The 17,167-nt window shown below is 32.7% G+C and overlaps 1 protein-coding gene across 1 annotated transcript in view; it reads right to left on the bottom strand.

Moving 5' to 3' along the window:
* Positions 1-5,287: 5,287 nt before the first annotated feature.
* Positions 5,288-17,167, bottom strand: part of LOC117111031 (neurexin-3-like) — a 63,934-nt gene continuing 52,054 nt past the window's right edge. Inside the window, exon 5 of the mRNA XM_033253899.1 lies at positions 5,288-5,319. Within this exon, the coding sequence (XP_033109790.1) occupies positions 5,288-5,319 (32 nt within the window). The remainder of the gene's footprint in view (positions 5,320-17,167) is intronic.

Here is a 17,167-nt window from a genome sequence, read left to right on the forward strand (position 1 = left end):
ACTTCACGAAAATGAATTAAATTCTACTTACGAAGGCTTCAGTTGTGTTCCCTATATCTCAGGGGAACAAAGCACAAAGGTAATATACAGTATTGTTAAAACGTTTTTATGAAACTCTTACAATCCTAAGAATCATCTTTTAATCATGAATTATTAATGTCCGCAGAATTATAGAGTACTACAGTGTTGCGTCACGATACCACGCGATACTTTTTTCCACTGACAAACCATTGATCCCAATTTCTAACGTAATTATTAAGAAGTTGTATCTTAATTTTTCTTTGTAAATGTTAATTGATGATAAATGTGTGTTCAATAACTAATAAAATGCAAGCTTTTTTGTGTTTTTAGTACATTTTGATGGTAAATTATTAGGTTTTAAAATACCTATTCCATTTTAGGCATCATTTTAGGCCTGTCATTCAGGCGTAATGAACGGTAACCAACGTTCAGAGGGCACCACCGACTGTGGTACTCTATGAGACAGCCACCTTACAATAGGAATTTAAGTCACTTTTAGACAGATTTAGGCTTAGGCTGCCTTAATACCAAAATCAGATGTCTTCACTAAAATAATGATCGGAACAAATACAACTCAAGTTAATTTTGAAAATATATTTTGAAACAAATTAATAAAAATATTTCAAAGGGTTTCAGCATTATGCTATTTACGATAACATTTCAATTGACATACAAAACTGCAATCAAGATAACAGGTTGAAGCGAACATCGTCCCTTTATAGCCCTTATAGATGGCCAGCGGGCCAAATTTGGCCCGCGAAGCAAATTGTTCTGCCCTGCGAGAAAAAATATAAATTATACAAAAAATATTTAAAGAAACTAAAAGAAATAATGATTCGATGAATTTTTTTTTTTAATAAAGCGAAGGCCAAAACACAACACTGGGCCAATGTGAAGTAGGGGTGACCACACACAGATCTAGAATTAAATTCGTTGACCAACCAATCGACAAACACCAAAAGACTGGTAGTCTTAGTTAGTCAGCTAAATATGACATAGCAGTTTAAAATAAAAACTTTACCATTGACCTGATATTTTACTGGCAAAGAGTTTTTAGGCTTTAAATCCCTGGTATTTGGTGGATATAGGATGGGTGAAATTACAGAGAAAATACATATTGTGTGCCAAACTATTACGTTGAACGAACTTTGTATGACTTTACAATTGTGCCTGTAACTTCATATTTTTGGTTTGAAAAATACTCCTATAGAATTAGTCCTACCAATTGAGTTGTATAGACGTAGATAGAAAATAATCATATGTACCTTTACAGAATATGAGGCTGTAAGATCGATTACGGGCCTTAAGCATTTAGTTAGCACTGTTAGAACTTCCAGGTGGATTTGCCCCTGGACCCCCTTAAGTGGTTCTGGGACATCGTTCTCCCCTGCCCTTCGCCAATTTTGTTTGTGATGGTTTTACACAAGCAAGAAATAAAAGATTATCAATAAGCAAGAAACAGCCATAGAAAATTAAGTGTCTTAGTTATTTTGGCAAAACATCCTATCAATCTTATGGTACAAAAATTGTAATGAATTTAGTGTCTTAATAATGTGCTGTAGTACAATTAAAAATAGAATAGAAATTGAAATTTCCAAAAAACCTCAAAGGTCTGTGCGGCCACAACAGAGGGCTTCAGCCACATCATCTCAGAATTTTACCTTCGGTCCATGTATAACAAGTTGCTTGAAACTCAAAGATTTTCTTTGGCCTGTGACACCAAATCTAAAAATAATTTGGCCCTTCAAATAAATCAATTAAGGACCAGGGCCTTATAGGTCTTTACTTTGTATAACTGCTAGTTAAGCTTGGTTTCCATACAATCGCTACACGGTATTTCCGGCAGCTTTACTGATTGGTCGGTCGAATCAGAGAACCTTCCCAGTACAACTGCACTGAAAACACTGTGGCGACAGTGTAGTGATTGTTTGGAAACCAAGCTTATCAAACTAAAGCTACAAACATATTCACCTAATAGGCTATAAAACATTAGAACTTTAAATATATAAATGCATTTTATATCAAATCAAAAGCTGAATTAACAGGTTTACCAGCACATGGTACAGTTCCTTTAGCATTAATGTTAATTCCTTATTAAAATCTGTGAAGCATAAATCTAATGAAATTGAAGTAGGATTCTATAAACATTCAAACTTGCCCATTTCGTTCAAAATTAAATTCTTATAAATCTTATTAGTTTGCAACTTAAGACTTAGTTTGCAACTTACAACTTAATATAAAAAATAAATTAACTGAACTTCAGGGGTGTGCATAAACATTGGTGGGGGGGGGGGGGGCGAAAATGTGAATTTTTTCTAATTAACTCTGAGGGTCACCCAAAAATTTTCATGTTTCCAAAGTGCTTCCAAAAACCTTCATAGACTGCATTTATACCACTTTATGCTCAGCTTAAACATTACTTTTTACAGATGGGTGGTGTCGGGCTGTAAAAAAACAAGGGGTTTCCAGCCAAAAATGGTTGGCGGGCCACACACATAGGAGGTATTAAATATTTTCAAGTGGTGCAACCAAATCCTTGCCGGGCTGCACTTTGCCCATCTGTGCTATACTTTTATACAAACATACAGAACTGCCCAAGAGCAAATGGATATATGTCTACTGTGAAAGATCATTTTTAAGGTAAAATTTAACAATTATATTTAGTATTTACCATAGTTATATATTAGAAATGTGTATTGTACACATTGCTTGAATTGTCAACACTTTTGTACACATGGTTATAAGCCCAGTTCCTGACAGCTAGTTTCTCAAAATTGCAAAAGCTTATATTTTGTTTAATTGTATCTTAGTTGATGTGGTCAGGAAGGTTATTCCATAAATTGTAAGAAGTAAATGAAAATGATCTTTGTCCCATAAGAAAACATCTTGACCCTTGTTGTGGTTACAACCCTCTAAGCTTCTAATGGGCAGTTATGGGGGACAAGGAGTGACAGGGCTCTGATCAGGGTACAAGAATGAATGTTGGGACTGGCATATTTTTATTTAATACTTACTTGTTAATAAGTATGAATTCTATAAATGTTTATACACATAATAAATGTTTATAAGTACCCTACAATACAATAAAAAAAACATTCACTATTTGTTTTTTACATCTACTCTATAGAAATCTCTGGTAATCATTTAGATAGTTCACAGTTTGAGATTTACCGGAACAAAGCCTAAGCAAGTTGGTGGTGTCGGAGGCCTTAGCATATCAACTCAAACCCCATCTATTTCATGACCAAGAGCGTACTTAATCAACTGAAACTAAAATTGCACGGCAAAATCAGAGAATCGAACAAAAAATTTACATTAGATGAATAATGTACTTTTTTACCTTGAATAGGACCATCAATATATCCATGTGACTTTAATCAACCAATGAAATGGCAAGAATCTAAATAGGTGTTGTATAAAACTGTCTATCACTTACATTAACGTAAGGATTCAGAGTTTTTGGATTTTTTTTTTTAGATAATTCCTAGCTATCAAAAGATCCTGTTTTAGCAGTGAGCTGTAAAAACATAGTGCGCCTGTCAATCAAATCTGTTTTGCTTGATTTAAGAGCATTTAAATAAAATTAACTATGCAAACCTATTTTAATGGTTATTTATGAATGTACGTTAGGCGGATATAATGTAACTTACCAAAGGTGCTATTTGATTACGATACTTCATTTTATGTCAAAACTGGCCAGCTATTTCATGTTATCTTAGACTAACATGTCAAACATAAGCAACAAATATTATGTTGGGATCATTAAAGGTTATAATGCCAGCAAATATACCACTGTGCCTGTCTGCATAATAAATCACAGGGATTTAATCAACTTATATTGACAAATGTTCCTACGATTTTTGGTGAATCCCACATGAAGCAGTCATTTACAATTAGATTGAAATTACAGAACAATTGTGAAAATCAGAATGCCAGTCAGTGCATAAATGAAACATAATCTAACCCATCAGCTACATTGTTCAGTCCCATTAATATAATCATGCAAGACTTGGACACCTTCAATATTAAAATATTCAAACTACAGAACATGACGCTGTCTATAGACTAAGTTCCATTATAAGGCTTAAGGAATATGCTGTTATAGTTAGGAATACAAATCCTGATTCTTCAGGTTTCCAAAAGGAAGGTAAATTGAAAAATGACAGTGGCATATATTTAAGAATATTGTCATGGGAGGTGCTAGAGGGGAAAAGCAATTGGAAACCAAATGGAAGGGGATGGGTGGTGGTAGGAGGAAGTTATCTGGGAAAATAAAGTGAGAGGGATCTTTTTTTCCTTTGTGACAAAAAATGGAAAAAATGGGGGATGAAGTGGTTCGTTGGGTGTAATGCAATTTTGGTGGGGAGAAGGGATCTACTTCGTTATACCACAATCAAGGGAGAGTCTTAACTGTAGGCCTACATCAATTCAATTTAGGATAAAGTAAGAAAAATCACAAAATTGAAATTCTTCATATAGAAGCCATGTTAATCTATAAATATGTTTATCAGCATTATTACAGATCAAAAACATAAGTGGAAAAAGAAGCATTATTCAAGAAAATTCAGATTGAAACTTAATTTTTGTTGAAACAGTACCGTGATCTTGTGAAAGAAGAACTGTTTAACTTGATGAACAGTTAGTACAGCAATGTACTATAAATCCTTATGAAATTAAAAGTGTAAAGCAACAGAGAGAAGTCATAAAAGATGTTAGCAATCATGAATTGCCATATTCATGCAAATATAGAAGATAAAAAGAGTAAGTATACGGTTAACGAAACTCATGTAACAATAACATTGGCATGGTAACTTGTCTTTATAATCCATAAAGGTTTATAACATGCAAAAACATTACGGTACACACATCGTTGTTAGCCAGTAGTTGCTAATGGCTAGTGTACAATGAACTACATACATTTTTAGTGATTTGCCATTATTAAAGACTATATAGAAATTTAGGCTTGTTGAAAGAATATATTATCTGGTTTGTGAAAGAAAGTGGAAATTATCAAACTGAAGTTTTTACCATCAACACTATCATTTCAACAAAAATATTACCTTCTCACCACAATCATCTTTAAAAATATCAAAAATCATTTACTTTGTCGCAATCACCATTAACTGTTGTTATCCTTATCATCACCATCATCATCATAATCTACTTTTTACAATTACAGTATTAGCCATCTTATCCTTGTGTTTACGGAATACAAGAAACATTTCTATGACATAAGTGCATTATTAAAATTAAAATAAATAAAATATCAAATTTCATACTTACTTGGTGATGTTTCAACTGTGGTGCCATAAAAAAAAAAAGAGAAAAACATGAAATTATCTTTAGATAGCAAGTATTTGTATAATACAGTAATCATTGCAATTTTAACATAGAGTACCACAGTGGCACACCCTGTTGTCAACAGACGTTGGTTACCGTTCAATACGCCTGAATGACTTCATAGACTTTCCGAAATAGGCATTTAAAAATCTAATATTTTACCATCAAAATGTACTAAAAACACAAAAGCTTGCATTATATTAGTTATTGAACACACATTTAATCATTAATTAAAATTTACAAAGAAAAAGTAAGATACAACATCTTAATAATTACGCTAGAAATTGGGATCAATGGTTTGTCAGTGAAGAAAATGGCGTCCAGTTAAACGCTTTTTGCAACAAGAACAACGGAGTAGTATCACATGGTATCGTGACGTAACACTGTAGTTCTCTATATTTCATGTCATGAAAATAATAATCTCATCTCATATTTAAAACACAGTATACTTGTTTTTACTCTGTGAATATTCACTTTACAATCAACCACAGCATGACAATTATAATAATGGAAAAACATGATGCCAATGAAACACATAAAACATTGTAAACACTTGAATACAATTGATTTATAAACAACACTTGTTTTTACTATGTGAGTATTTACTTTATAATCAATTACAGTATTGTGACAGTTATAACAAAAAAAAACATGATACCAATGGAACACACAAAACACAGAAATTAAATCATTGTAGACTTGATTGAATACAAAAACAAAAACAAAAAATGAAAAGAATGCCATCATTCTAAATTGTTGTGTAGATATTAATTTTATAAATGATAATGAATATAATATGTGTTACAGAGATAGCCATAATTTTGTATACATTTTACATGTGCAGAACCTACACAAGAGAAAATTTCACACATTAAAATCAAGACGAAATTAATGTACATGTATATATCATTGCTGGTGCAAACTTAATGCAATATTTAATAGTAATTATCAAAGAAGGTAGCCAAGGCTATAAAAAATGTATTTATGATAGAACTATGGAAGCTAAACATACTGCCATATGTTGGAGGATGGTATGCAGACAGAGAGAGCAATGCTGACTCAACACTGAGGGGCGAAAGCTGACGGACTGGATTCCTAGTTGGACCAATATTTTTCTTGTTTTTTAGTTTTATAATTTAATGCAATATGCACTATGGAAGTGACAATCACCAAGAGTTTTTTCTTTCTTCCTCTGAATTAAGATAAAGGAAAAATCATATTGCTATGGACTGAGATTTAGAAGAGAAAAACTAAAGGACTGAAACTCTGACCTACAGATTTGGAAACCAAAACATTCCCACTGCGCCAAACCACTTTTCCAGTATAATGACTGCCAAGCCTTTTTTACCTAGTTTCACACCATACACCAAGACATAAAGGGCGCCACCATAATGAAAATCATTTACTTCAACTGTAGTGAAACACAAACATATGGTAGTTATTTTTAGATCATTACTTCCAGGTCCTTCCATGAACCACCACGGTGAGAGTTTGTGTTCTGGCGACCACTGCCAGCGAGTTTATGTGCGATATAATAGTGGTATGTTTGGACAGGTGTGGACGTGAACTCACATCCTCGGCGCCCAGAGTGAGGTCGGACATGAACTCGCGTCCCTGGAAGCGAACATGTTAAGTGCATGTATGTGTACATAATGCCAAAAATCTGTCCCGTAAGATAACTTCATGAAATTTAGAGTGTATATATAATAAATAAAAAAAATATTTCATTCTATAAAATTATCAATCAATTTTAGTTAAGATCATAAATATGGCAGAATAAATTAAGGTTAGAAGAAATACCTGAATACACTACAGTAGCTGATGCATTCTAATATTTGGAGATAAAATAAAATATGCATCCTGAAACTTCCACTCACGTAGTGTCATAAGAGTGGCTTCTCCACAATAACAGAAAATAAAATTGAAGAAAGTCTAAATTAAAGAATAGTTAAGCTAATCATTGAAAAAAATTACACAGACTAATAGATATACGTAAATGAAATGCCAGATTATAGTAACTATAATGAATAAACCGGAAATGTTGCAATAAACAATGATGTCTTTGCCCAATCCTGGTCTAGTTTGAGCAAAAAAAGCATCATCACATAACAATAAAGATGATACCAAAGATGAAACATAAGAATATGGTAGGCTTATGGTACATTATAATTATATGTGATAATACATAAATTTTGGTAACAATAACTTGTGTAGCATTATAATATGCCTATACTCCTTTATATTAATAAAAAAAAAGCAATTAATAATAGATAATAAATTAATTTATAATCACGTTTCTAGTAAATATTCATACAAATATATTAATAATGCATATTAAGATGATAGAAATTCACATAAGCCCACGAGTATATGAAAGAATGATGAAACATGTATAAAACCATCATTAGGATCCAACACATTGTGTAATTATCCTACATTGACTATTGACTAACTCATTACACAGAGTTTATGATGTGGATTTTGTATGCTAATGAGGGCTTAATTAACGTTGGCTTTACGATCAGGTCTATCCATACTCAGAACCTGACAAGCGAGTGTTATTGATTCTTGCATTAATATTCTGCAAGCGTGTTGGTAGTTTGAAAACAATGTATAGATCAGCCCGATAGATTTTACACCCTGGGTTTCGTGTAATGACAGGTACATTACAAATCCTGCATAGACAGAGACGCTACATAGTACAATTAATCTTGTACTCGCGTCATTCAAATAAGAATGAAATAAAATCGCATGGGAATTAGACGATCTGTGTATATTTCATTAGTAATGAAATACCAAGACGTGGAGGTTAAAGAAACTAGGATCAGAACAGACTGGTTATTTACACAAGAGCGTAGTCCAGAGACATAGGTATGAAAATTAATATGGCGAGGAATATCAGTTTTGATGAATAAAGCTATAAAAATTACAGCTTATAAAAACTGGTTAGTGAGAAGAAGACAAACACAGGTATACGATGCAGTAGCTGGAATTAAAAACTGAGACTCTCACCTTAAATTGTAATTGTATAAACCCAACACAAACCCACTGCCCAGGGGGAACAAGCCTAAATGACATGAAGCATAACACCTAAACTGTACATACAGATCATTAGGGAGGAGGGATTATTGCCTTATATTGTATATCATTATTACAGGTGCATAATGCAGGCCTCTAGGCTCTTCCCTTATTACTGGGTTATAGGTTCAAACACATATGGAACACACTCTCAGCTTCCTAGGGGGATATTCCATAATTAGTGTACACTGACAAACTAGTTATCTACTTTACACTTCTGGGTGGAGTGAGAGAACTGGGATAAAGTGCTTTGAATAGGAAAACAAACAGTGATCATAAACAACATAAAACCTGGTTTTTCCACTACAAGCCTGAGCATTGCACCGACTTTCCTCAAAAACATTCCTTTTAACTGATGTCTAGAGTAAACTTGGTTTCCATAGAATTGCTAAACACTATCACCGAAAGCTTTCGGTGATGGCAATTAGTCGGTCGAATCGGGGAAGCCTTCCAGATTACGTTGGGGACTGCTTTACAGTACAACGATTGCACTGAACACACTGTAGCGACTGTGTAACGAATGTATGAAAACTAAGCTTAAGGGAATAACCATTAAAACAAATATGTTAAAACATTTACTAGGGGAAGAGGCCAACAGTGTATGTAATCTTTTATGAAAATGATAAAATGAAGATCAACAATAATCATGTAGGCTCAATCCTTTGGGGGAGAAGGGAGACCTCAAAGCAAGTGAGCAACACAATTTCCACCTTCTAGAGAATGAAGTTAAAACTGTATCTGAAGCACATTAGCTAATTTCATTTTCATGGTCACAGATAATGTGGGACGGGGAGAACATCACCCAACATATTTTTAAGGAGGTTTTTTCTGACAGTAATCAACATACAAATGGTTTTAGAATAGATATTGTGAAAAATTACAAACAACCCACCAAATAGGATATAGAAATGGAGGAACTTCAAACAAAATGATTTTGTTGACGGTTTGTAATGTCATGGTTAATTATTATTAAGCTAATACTCAAACCAAAAACACTGACATGGTATCATTAGAAGTAATTGGTAATGAAAACAGCTAAATTAATGTCATGTTTTATTAGTATTAATGAAGTGTTTGTTTTAATTTATAAATTAATTTTTATAAGATGTTGAACTTGATAGGCAAGTAGTTGCCTCCTTTTAACATAAAATTGTTTTTGTTTTGATCGTAAATGTAAAAATATATATTTTGATTTGGATAATAAAGAAGCATACATATTTAATGGTATTCACATGTTTTTATATACCCTAGTTCCCTAAATACACCTCAGTTAAGCACACCTTCACTTTACGTCCAATTTCATGGTACTGTGACGTTTAGTACATCACATGTGATACTTGACAGTTGGACGTGTGATTTAATACACAGCTAGCCTAGGCCTTTAGTAAGGTATTTCATGTCATATACTGAAATAATTCAACTAAAACAGGGTTGTAGCAGTAGAAAACTAAGGGTGAGTGATAGACATTTTACAGATGGGTGGGTGATGATGACATAATTAATGTCGAAATATTAAATCCCGACACGATGGCGTGCATTTCGATACTTGGAGTATATATTATGCTATCTTGTGGGTGATAACAATTGGTATACTCTAAAGAATGAATTTTAAGGATGGAAAATTGGGTTAATAATGGTGGGTGGAAGGCCATGAAATTAGCTTTTAGGGTCTGTTCACACACAGGGTGTAAGTTTGGCGTAGCTTATGCTGGCGTAAGCTAATCCACGGATTAAAATTCCAAAGTGTTCACACGAACGGCGTTCGCTATTAACGCTGGCATTAAACTAGTAATAGTAATGTAGGCATATAGGGGAATAGATTTAATTTTTAAATAATGTACAGGTTCTTAACTATAAAGAAAAAAAATTATAAAATAGTTTTCGCAGTAAAACATCTACAGTGCATCATTAAAACATTTAAATCTATGAATTGTTGGAAGAGAACTTATTACTGTATGTTATATGAACAATTTTAATTCTGATTTTTTAGCTAGCATTGTAAAACAATTGTTGGTGTTGCAGATTTTTATAGACAGTCTAGATTAAAATATCTTACAAAACACAACCAACAAATCATATGCATTTTAAACTAAGTAAATGTATAGAAAAAAAACCCTTTACCATTTCAGTTAAACAGAAACGTAAGTAGTCTATTGCAAAACTAATCGTGATTGGTCAATCACTTGAAATGAGGTCAAAATCATTCAAGCATCACTGGTGTTAGCTCCGTGGCATTAATTAATCTGGGGTCTGCAGGCATCGTTAATAACACCAAGGAGGTGGCGTTTTGTGGGTGGCGGTAACGCCACTGCCTAATTCACACTCAAAGGTAATTATACCAGCCTTATGCCATGTGTGTGAACATACCCTTAGACTCAGAGGAAAACTGGGTTGCCCCACCCACTATATCTACATCCCTATAACCCTGCAAATTGAGCTTAAGGGCTCCCTCTATAACTTTTTTTATCATAAGGCCCTGCCAGACTATCAAATCTTATTGGACAAAACAGGTGACATGGCTAAATATGTTCATGATGCCATCATCACATTATGACCATACATAGGCACATCATGACTATATATGCACATACAAGAGTTTTTTGTCAAATAAAATTTGATAGTCTGGTTAGGATTTGCACACTTAAATATTTTTATTATTTTGTCAATAAATATATTTTTTCCACCAATTCGGTTTTGCAGAACCATTTTGCTAAATGAGAAAAAATATTTTTTTCCTTCTCTGAATATTCTTTAAAAGTTTGCTAAATAACCTATAAAATTCTCATTCTATGTGCCCTTGTATATATATTGATGGCTGATCTAGGGACTAGACCGGGTACTTATTGCCATGGTGAATTTGACACCATCACTACTACTATTTCAGAGGCTTATAGATTAGGGTGATTATGTAATGTATTCAGTATGAAATATTGATCAAATCATAAAGATTTTGACACCTCTCAAAATACAGACAATGATAGAAGGTTAATCAATAGATAATCGCAGCCAAAATTCAACCTATCCTTTTGGCTGATTGGCCTTGATTCTCAGCTTTTCACACAAATGAATATTTATAAAAGGGTTACATTTGATGTCTAGTCACTTTTGAATCCATATTCTATGTACCATGTTACCAAATTTAGGTATAATGTCTGAAAAAATAATCAAGTTTGCCACTTGTTTGGTGTCAATCAATGTGGCCATTGACGGTAGCACATTCAAACGAATAGATTTGCATTGGGGGTTACAAGAGGATTTTAATATTATTTATTATACTTGATATTTGGAAATGGAGCTTGTGGATAGCCTTTTATGAAGAAAGTATATTTACCTAAAAATTACAAACATTGTAGGAAATCAGTTTTTTAACTGTTTGGGGCTAATACCATAGAAAGATAAATGGAATAGACAAATAACTATCAATTCTGAAATTAGCTCAATATGAAGAAACATAAAAATCAACCTAAGTACAGAAATTAATGAATGAAAAAAAAATGTTTACCCTGATTACAGGATACAGTAATGACGTAAATCACAGAATGTTTATATCATGTTTTTTTGTGACTTTTGCTATTTTGAGCAGACGATTATGCAGCACTATTTTTGTTAAGTCCGACTGACATTTCATCAGTCAAACATAGTATGTCTGTATCCTGAACAAACGCTTCTCCCCCTTAAGGTCAGTCTATTAAAGGATTGTTGTGAAAAATGACAAGTCAAGTTTGTGATAATTGGCACACTGTATGGTGCCCTCTGAGTTAGAGCAAAAGTTGCTGTTTGCACATTGGCATGACACAATTCTAGTACTTTGATTACAGTATTATACAAAATTGATACAAAGTCAACCTCCTCGCTCTGCCGTCTCAGTGAAGTCGTCAATGTAGAGTAGTCTAAGCCTGCCTTAATAAAACAAATGCGTGTTAATACTACTAGACTCTTCAATTTGCAGGTTCTGCATTGTTACAAGAAATATGTGACCTTTTACTACCTTCTACCTACATATGTAAATGTCATACTAATTCACTTAATTCTGAAATCTACTACAGTATATTTACATATGTCTGCTCATCCAAATAAATATCCACACAAAATAAAGTGCTAATCTTATCATTGATGCAGTACGTCACAAATAGAACATTTTAAGATAAATAATAACACTAACTTTCCACTAACAGGAAAAATATGAACAATCTTAAATCATTGGTAGATTCTGGTAATTTCTTCTCTGTGTGCAAAATATTGCCGGGCACTCACTTCATCGTACGACGAATCTCTCTGTGAGCTATAGACGACGCGATGCTGTCTGCTGATTGTCGGTGGCAGTCTAAACTGATCATCATTAAAAACAATCCGTTGCGCACAGGTCGTCACGTTCTTTATAGAATCGCGTCAGCCGACGGCCGTCGTGCTCAGCGAGTGCCCAGCTTTTAGAGTGTGGCCATTTTGGTTCTATATTTATTTCAATATGTACATTAAGAGTCATCATTCCATATTTCAAACCTTACAACTGTGCATCTTTAGGGGCCTAGATTTTATGAAATCGATGTGGGATCAATATCTTTATATCCCTGAGGAATTTCAAGTAAGGTTTTTTTTTCTTTAATTATCAGTCCACTGGGAAAATGAATGGATTAATTATCAGGTAATATCAACTAAATAGCAGAAGTTCATCCCAGCTGCTTTGTTACCTATATAAGTTTCTAAACCACGTCGAATCAAAGGCTCAACTTTGGTATTGGTTGAAAATGGGCTGATGATAACTGGTAAAGGTAGGTACAGGATGCATACCATTATTATGCCTCATCCTGTGACTCAGTTGGTAGAGTGCCCGAATGGTAATTAAGTCTTGGGTTCTGAAGCATACATTTTTCTACAAAAAATTCTAAATTCTAATTCTGAAAGCTCCAACTCATTTTATTTCATTCTGTTATTTTCTAGGTTATTTATCTTGCTTGTGTTTAAATTAACCAATTAATTGTATAATGCAGTAAACATATGTACATTTGCATGAATAAATACATTTTTATAAGTCAGATATTTACTGAATTTAAAGCATTGTCCAAATGGTTTGTTAATACGCGATACTGCAAGGATTTTCTAGTGATCGTTAACTGAACTTACTAAACAATTCAGATACTGAATGGAACTTTTAGGGATTTTCAACTGAAAACAAACTTGGCCATCAAAATCTCAACCAATCAGTGAGATCAGCCAGCAAGATCAACCAGCAAGATCTCTTGATTACGTACAGTACCCCTCTGTCCCTATAGGTTTGTTATTGAGAAAATTAGTATCAGAGTTATGATTTATATGTTAGTAAGTTTGTGAAATAAAGAATGTACTTGGCAGTTATGTAATTGAGAGAGTTTACTGCATAGAAGGAATGCAATCTATAGATTAATGACAATGACCTATAGATGGAATGCAAAGCTACTGTACAGTATATTAGCATCTGCGACAAATCCGAAGTCAGTAATTAATTAGTGCAGAGCTTGTTCTAACAAATGAATGATTGTATTTCTATTAATTAGATCATTAATATCTTTTATGTATTTGATTTTATTCATTTAGGCACATGGGCTTGGATTGCCAATAGCAAACCTAATCACGTCTGTTTTAATAATATATGTAATTCATTAGTGTAGTACATCTTGGGCTTGGCAGGGTTCTACAAAAAAATTAATGACTGTGTTTTTAGTAACTATATCATTAATATCTTTTATTTATTTGATTTTATTCTTTTAGGCACAAGGGCAACGGATTGCAAAAAGAGAGCTTAAACACTCTTTTATAATAAGTGGCTCTTTGATTAAATATTATCAATAAAAATAATTTTATGAGAAAAATATACAGAAGTGAGATTAAAATTGAAATCTAGGTAAATTAAAATTTCATAAAAAACTAGATATTTCATTTAGCCTTCAAAAATTAAGCAAATTAATTTCAATACACTTTTTGTCTTGTTTTTGAATTGTTCTTGTATTTTTGCAGTGATGAAGTGTAATAAATAAATAAATAAAATAAAATTTTTTAGGCTAAAATTTCATTACAAATTCATATTCATCTTTCTACGAAAGTCCTACTCATTTCTTGTAACAGTACACAATAAACTAAAAATACTACAGTACGCCTATATCTAATTGATTAAATCCTTAACCATTTTTAAATATCGGATTTCTTGTGCTAAAAAATAATTGGAATAATTAATTATTTAAAAAATAAAAACAAAAAAATAAAGGTAGAACATAAAAATAATATAAAATAAAAGATAAATGTTGGTATTTAATATATTTATGAATTCTGGAAGAAAAATGTCCATGGCTATTTACCATTGTATATGAGTCGACATTAGATATGAATACCCGAGGTGATGATATTACATGTGAAAGAACAATGACAGGTCTATGACACCTGTGTTCATCCAGAGAGACGGCAATTATCGCTATTGATACATGAATCACTATAGCGTACATCTCACTATCCCAGTGTCCATGGGGAAATCAATTAGTGACACCAATCAACGAGGGAACTGTCAGCCGTACGCAGGAGCTTTCAGACCGTCTAGGATTTATTAATTAACATTGCAACCCTTTTGCACTTTCACCTATTCGATGATTGTTATGAAATGAAATGCCCAACCAAAGAAGCGAGGAAAGGGATGGGGGGAGTCTTCCGAGATCTCAACCAGAAACAGGTGAATCATATTAGTATATTAATTAAATATTCTCAATTTATGTGCTAAGTAGGCCTGGAACATTCACGAACAATTGGAAACAATCACGTACAAACCAATAGATATCCATTTCATTAAAAAAAATTGATAACAGGTAATGTTGAGGCAGCACTCTGAGAATAACTTTATTATTATTATTTTATATTATTATTATTATTATTATTATTATTATTTTAAATATATTTCATGGCATACACTATTCAACTTCATAGTTTCAAGTGTGCATGTTTATGTCAAAGGTCAATGCATAAATACTAACAATTATAAGGCTTTTTCATATTAGAATATTATTACTTACTAAAGGATATAAAATAAATATTTCCAACATAGATAAACATGAATATACTTCATGTATATATACTATACCTGTAGGTATAAGTGCTGGGAATTTACTAGATGGTAAGAGTCTTTGAGGGAGCACTTTTGAACAGAGTGCTTATTCAAAAGGGGTACATTTGAAAATTTAGGAAGTGCTTATTATGTGGCAACATATCTATTATTTGAAAATGTGTTCCTCTTAAGAATTGTTCTTAATCAGATAATTTAAGTAATGTACTCTTATTAGTATGGAGTATTAATGCACCAAGCTAGTAAAAAAGATTTGTATAGATGATAGACCTACAATCTATATAGGCCTATATGTAAAAGGAAGTCCATACAATCTTGATTAAAAGCCTACTGGCTTCTTTTCGGGATTACTTTTGCAAAGAAAAGAGGGAGGGTTTTTTTACATGGTTCATTTTGAAATTAAACCCACCAGGATTCTTGTTCAAGATGTTATGGTATTTATACACAGGGAACACAGAGCAAAGCTGTGGAAAGTAGATGATATTCCCCCTTTCATATCTAAATGACCTAGGTTCAATCCTGATTAAATGTAATCTAATATAAGAAGTAGTTTTGAGTTGTGGCTACAATATGATTACAACCAAATTTTTTTTAATTTGAAACTTATATCTAGGAAGAACAGCTACATAATTTCTTGGGTGTAAGTTGGTAATATACCATATTAATTAATTAATTAAATATTTAAACACCCATCTTTGAATAAACTCCCCCTCAACTAACTCCCCCTCATTTGGAATTAACGCCTCCTTTGAATAAAGGCCCCAAGGTGTTAATTATTTTCCTTTAATAAACGCCCCCTCAATGACTTAACAAATCTAATGGAATCAACGTCAATCTCAACATATTCTATTAATGTTCTGCTCCAGTAGAATTTAATTTTTTTTAACCTGGTTGGGATCATTAAATCTTTATGATCACACATTAACACATTTTGATGGTAAATATGTGCTGTAGTTCCAAATTTACAGTGAAATTAAGATGTGTATATACTGTATGTATCCCTTTTACACCAAACAAAATAAACGCCTTACTCAAATAAATGCCTCCCTCAAAAACCCTTCTCAACAACAAATGCCCCGGGGTATTTATTTGAATAAATACAAATTGAAATATCTTACAAAATATTTCAAAGTGAAAATATTCTGACAAAAGCAAACACTGCCCTCTGTTGGAATTACAGTACTAATGTGTCATCCCTTCTGAACATTACAGAATTACAGTATAATACAAATATGAAAAAAAGTAGGTTTAGTGTAGGGAAGAAAATGTCAATGCTTTTTCATTAGCTAACTGCCTTTCCTCTTTTACCTTTTTGTTTTACTTATTTCAACCTAATGTTTGTTAGTTTGTGCAAGAAGGTGGCATGGAAAACCACTGATTTTATAATTATCTAAATACTGATTAATATTAGTAATCACAGAAACAGCCTATGAAAATTTGAATTTGCTGCAATAGGAGCAAGCATTAATAATAATTTGTAAAAGAATGGTGAACATTTTTAAAAATACTGTTTTCAAATAAACTGAAATCATCTGATTATCATTTTACAACAACCACGTAGATAATTCCCAATTCAGATTATCGTCCGTGTTTATATTCACATCACGATGAAATGTATACATACATGAGTGGAAAAAAACATGTAAT

Source organism: Anneissia japonica, unplaced genomic scaffold (genome assembly GCF_011630105.1).
Source record: "Anneissia japonica isolate Jap-2015-1 unplaced genomic scaffold, ASM1163010v1 scaffold1511_len2985839_cov193, whole genome shotgun sequence".
Taxonomy (NCBI): Eukaryota; Metazoa; Echinodermata; class Crinoidea; order Comatulida; family Comatulidae; genus Anneissia; species Anneissia japonica.